At 37.9% G+C, this 5,449-nt stretch overlaps 1 protein-coding gene across 1 annotated transcript in view; it reads right to left on the reverse strand.

The window, feature by feature from the left end:
* Positions 1-2,135: 2,135 nt before the first annotated feature.
* The window catches only part of parp3 (poly (ADP-ribose) polymerase family, member 3), a 6,404-nt gene continuing 3,090 nt past the window's right edge, over positions 2,136-5,449 (reverse strand). Inside the window, exons 5-11 of the mRNA XM_037679547.1 lie at positions 4,874-5,012; positions 4,331-4,554; positions 4,099-4,251; positions 2,956-3,042; positions 2,703-2,880; positions 2,463-2,606; positions 2,136-2,384 (exon numbers count right to left, since the gene is read on the reverse strand). Of these exons, the coding sequence (XP_037535475.1) occupies positions 2,212-2,384; positions 2,463-2,606; positions 2,703-2,880; positions 2,956-3,042; positions 4,099-4,251; positions 4,331-4,554; positions 4,874-5,012 (1,098 nt within the window). The 3' untranslated portion in view covers positions 2,136-2,211. The remainder of the gene's footprint in view (positions 2,385-2,462; positions 2,607-2,702; positions 2,881-2,955; positions 3,043-4,098; positions 4,252-4,330; positions 4,555-4,873; positions 5,013-5,449) is intronic.

Below are 5,449 nucleotides of genomic sequence, written 5' to 3' on the forward strand. Positions count from 1 at the left end.
TATTCATTCATTTCCTCCTTTACTTCCAACTCTAATGGTCTCATAAGTAACAATCCTGTGACGACAGAACAAAAATCATTTAACATTTTATTAGTATCAAATAAAAGCAGTTATTTTAATTGAAAATGTATCATGAATTACTTCATTTCATCTAAATATGAAATGAAGTATCACATTTGATAAAAACAAACATACATTTATTAATGGGTAAATTAGAAATTGTACACAGAAAGTACAAGAAGCTGTACTCCTATTCTTGTAAAAACTGCATTTTACTATTTTGAAGGCTTACACTATTTACTAATAAGTTGATTTTACAAAAAAAAAAATCTTTATTACTTCTCAAATCATGACAAACTAAATCTACAGGGTAAAAGATTTTTTGATACAAAGCTATTTCCTCTTGCTTTGTTCAACAAAGGTTCAATTTACAAAGTTTGGCTCTGTGCTGAATACAGCTTAACATATTCTGTGCTTTTAAATAGTTTTACATTTTAATAATTGTGATGTAAATCTATTTGGCATTTAATAAGAACGATTTTATATAAATATGTGGACACAAATACATAAACATCATTTAAAAAAATACTGTGAAGCATAAAAAGGACTTACCCATGGTTCACTGTGGTAAAAACAAATGGCTGCTTTAATCCTGGTCTAACTTTGTTTAATCCCAGTTTGTTCTATGAGCATAAAGCACCAGAAGCACAACTTCCTCACATAAAAAGTACACCAGCAGATAATCCACCTAAGCATGAAGAGGTAACAGAGGGTGGGGTTTAGTCAGAGCTCCATAATTAATCTGTATGTTCCCCATGAAGAAGACTCTGATCACCATGATGGCTCCATGCTAAATTATTCATTCTGTCGTCCCCCCCTCCTCCAGTAACACTTTCAGTCCTGTGTATGGCAGTGACTGTTACACATTGTGCCCCCCCACTCCCCTTTTGCCATTAGACACACACTCCACTGTCCCCATTTACATCCCTGGGTCCTAATCTCCACCATTTTTAAACAGAAATTAATTTTAAAACTAATCCTGCATAAAACAAAACACTGATGTCTGCACAGACCTGAAGACACCCGATTTAAATAGTATTTAAAATGTGCTTTATTGAAAACACACAAATCAGTTGAAAGCTCCAAACAATTTTGTTGACCTTGCACACACTTGTTTTTGTATATGATCAGAAGGACTCATAAAAATGTGACTTGGATTAATTTAAATTTTGAACAGATCACTGGCAACAAAGTTTTCTTAAGTCTTCAGAGCAAAATAATTATCTGCCCTTCATTTTAACGAGACAATTAGCCACTGTGCAGGACTAAAATGCATTTAAACAATAACTAGAAGAGCCCTCATTTAAAATTCTATAAGAAAATTAAAATACACAAGTGTAAAGGTGCAGTTTAGTTTATTAAAGCATTTCAACTTTAAATGATGTCGTAGTGCAAAATGCAGTTTTGCGTTAGTAATCTCCTATTTACCAACTATGAAACCAAATGTGAAGACATTTTTTTATGTATTTATATTAAGAGTACTTCAGGTCTTTAACATTGGACTTGTAACACTTCATGAACCATAAGCTACTCTTGGTTTCCATTCTGCTTCTTCCTACTTTCTTAACATTCAGAAAGTCCATTAAGCTGCAAAGACTAGCTTAGCTGCAAGTCGCTCTTGAAAAACTAAAATATATATTTTTGCTGCAACAACCAGTACCATTAGAATTTAACTAGACGCATTGAGAAAAAACATCTTCCATCGTGGACTATTTTTCACCTAAAAAAAGTGTTCTAGAAAAGAAGCTTGACTGATTTTCCTGTCAAATTAATTACATTCACAATTTATCCCAGTATAATAACAGCATATTCTTCCTACTGCTCCACTTCTGCAGTGAAATAATAATACACAGTATTTGTCAAACCAGTCACAACAAGAAAAACGACAAAAACACATGCAGGTCAGAAATCCGTGTGCAAAAGTCAATCCTTTTGAACATGTAAACATGATAAAAAAAAAATATTACATGCACTACAGTGAGAGGTCAACATCGTTTTCAGAGCCTAGGAAATATTTATTTTACATTCTGTCACACGTGCAGTTGAATATAAGGCACAGAAAGGAAGCAGGCGTTGTGTGAATTATGGTGGAACATCTAAATAAAGGACCTGCACTTTTAATAAGACATGCAGCTCCTTTAGTTGGAATCATCAGTGCATCTTGAGCTCCAGCAGGTAGCGAAGGCGACACTGGCTCTCTTTGTAGACGAGATATTCACTGTTGCTGAAGCAGCTCTTTGAGTATTTGGGCTGGTTTATGGCCTTTCCTTGAGGAACAGCAACCTCCTTTCCCTCCAGAGTGATGACAATGTCCTTGGATGGATCTGAAACAAGAGTTTAAAAAAATATATAAGACTGCACGAGTGACACAAATCATGTGAAATAAACAATAAGTATCATACCAGGTTCCACTTGGCCTCGTGCCACCACGCTGTCATAACTTGCAGGAGCCTTCTTTAAGGTAGGGTCATCCTTGGTGATTGTACATATTTTTCCAAGAGCGACCTCACTTAAAAACATCACTCCGGTGTTGTTGGAGGGCCGAACTACAATCAAATGACAGAAACGCACGATCCAAGTTAAAATACTGCGATTCCAATGAACTAAATCATCTTCATGGAGCTCGGTCTGTGCAGCCTCACCGTAACATGCAGACTTGCAGTTTTCAGATGCAAAGTAGATCCCACAACCGACACGGCCTCCCGAGTGAGGCATTATCCTTAAGCCGCTCTTCAGGATAGCTGCCACCACCGCGATGTTTGTTCCGTGCCACAGCAGACGGCGATTCTCCACTGCATCGTTCTCGCTGAAACGCAGGCCCTGCAGAGCGCACGGCGTTCATTCACGGCGTTCATTCACAGCGTTGCATTCAGCAAAACTGCATCATGTGCCTACCTCACTTTCACGATCAACTTCCCAGACATTGATGATCTTTGGTTTGTAATAGTCCCCTGAAGTCGCATTTAAGTACTTTTCAATGATCTTCAAAAAACAAAACAATAAAAAAAAAATGAAATTAAACAATTCAGTTTATTTATGTAGCGCCGTCACAACAGAAGTCGTCTCAGGGCACTGAACAGAAACATTCATATATATAAAAATAATTATTTAACATTATTTATCTGAGGATCAGACTGCTTTGAGTTTAACTCCATCACAGAACTCTCATCTTGAGAAAGCACGAAGGCGACAGTGGAAAGGAAAAATTTCCTTATGAGGAAGAAACCTTTAGCAGAACCAGGCTCAGGACAAGCGGTCATCTGCTTCAACTGGGTGGGTTTGAAAGGACCAGGAAGGAGGAACAGATACACAATGGCAGGTCAAGAATCACATGTTAAAATAGAAATGGTATCAAATGAAAACTATTCAATTTTAACAATTAATTTTAAGAAATGATGTCAATTTGTCCTCCAGTAGTCTAAGTCTATAGCAGCATAACAAGCCGACCCTAACTATAGGATTTATCAAAAAGGAAAGTCTTCAGTCTTCAAACTGGACAATGTGTCAGCCTCACAGACAGAAACTGGAAGTTGGTTCCACAAGAGAGGAGCCTGATAACTGAAAGATCCGCCTCCCATTCTACTTTTGGAAACTCTAGAAACCACAAGTAAGCCTGCAGTCTGAGAGTGAAGTGCTCTGTTAGGAAAATATGGAACAACAAGATTTGTAATATAAGATGGAGCTAGGTTGTTGAGAGCTTTGGAGATTAGAAGTAAGATTTTGAATTCAATTCTGGACTTGACAGGGAGCCAGTGGAGAGAAGGTAAAACTGAAGAGATATGATCTCTCCTACTAACTCCAGTTAAGACTCTGGCAGCAGCATTTTGGATCAACCGAAGACTTTTTAAAGAAGTATTTGGACACCCAGATAACAAACCATTGCAATAGTCCAGTCTAGACGTGACAAATGCACAAACCAGTTTTTCTGCATAATTTTTAGATAAGATGTTTCATAAAATACTGGTGTATATACTTTACTCACAATAAGTCTAAGATCATTTACAAAGAGAATGTTCTTCAGAACTTATGACACAGTACCTTAAACATTGCTGTACTTTTGTCCAGCAGTGTGAGCCTGCATTTGAGAGACATGTAGTCTTGGTCGAGACGGTGAGGAACTGTCTCGATCTCTTCCTGAGCCTTCTCCGCCTCTGATTTCAATGTCTGCGCAAGCTCAATGTCTGCCAGCACCTTAAAAGAGCAACAATAAAGAATTTAAGAACTGGGCGAGCTTCAAACAGAAATATCCAAACATATAAACAAATCTCACCATGAGCATCTCTTTTTTACTTTCAACAATGTCGCTACTGTCGATCAGCGGTGGTCTGTTTCTGCCAAAGTTGTGAGGGATTGTGGTGAAAAACTTTGAAGAAAGTTCTTCAAGGCGAGATCTTCCACCATTTTGACTCATAGCTGCTTCAATTTCCTCCAAAACCTCAAAGCCCTTTGCAATCTGCACCTTGCTGAGCTTACCCAAAGGCATCTTTTTGATGTCTGTCAAATGAAAAACACACACAAGACAACACGCCACATAAGAAAAATTCATTATTTGTAAAAAAAAAAAAAGGCAACACTCTGATAAGATATTGCATTTCAATACGCTAAGATAATGGGATGTGTTAATGCAGACTTCACCCTATAATGGTTAATCATTTATATCACACTCTGCTCTTTTGTCTTTCTGTTTACAAACAATATTTGCGCTACTTTAAGACTAGTATAATCTTGAAAGTTACACAACAGGTCTTTCAAGCATTCGCACATACACAAACCTGCAGGTTTTCAAATGACTGTTCAACGGAGACACACCCACCCAGGTTCATATGTTCCATCGCCTCCTTGAACATGTCGTTGCTGAAAATGAGGGAGATAAGTTTCTGTGTGGCTTCATCGAGGGTGCAAGGTAGGACGTTCTGTGTGATTTTAACGGCTTTTCCGTCAACAGTGTCCACCTGCAACGCCAAAGAGTACACCCAGAGTTATTGCTATGAAAAAACTAAATAAGAAATGCAGTAGTCCCTCGCTACTTTGCGATTCGTTTATCGTGGACTCGCTCTATCGCAGTTTTTCAAAATAAGATTGGACATGACACACAGTCAGCTGATTGATGGATGAGCCGCATGATCGGCATGGAATTTTCATTTAAAATAAATTATTTTGAATGATTTAGCACCTCCTACACCTTTGTGCAGCCCAAGCTGCAGGATAAACTTCCTGCTGCAGCTGATCAGCTGTACTCCATGCAGAAAGGAGAAGTGGGCGTGGTCAAGAGTGCTTGCAGGTGGCAAAAAGCAGAGGAGGTAGGGAACTGAAATCATGACATTCTGTGTTCTTTTAGAACATTTAGAAACATTTTTTAGAATATTGCAAGTGTGTGTATATATATATA

This window comes from Nematolebias whitei, chromosome 7 (genome assembly GCF_014905685.2).
Source record: "Nematolebias whitei isolate Nwh7 chromosome 7, NemWhi1, whole genome shotgun sequence".
NCBI classification, from domain to species: domain Eukaryota; kingdom Metazoa; phylum Chordata; class Actinopteri; order Cyprinodontiformes; family Rivulidae; genus Nematolebias; species Nematolebias whitei.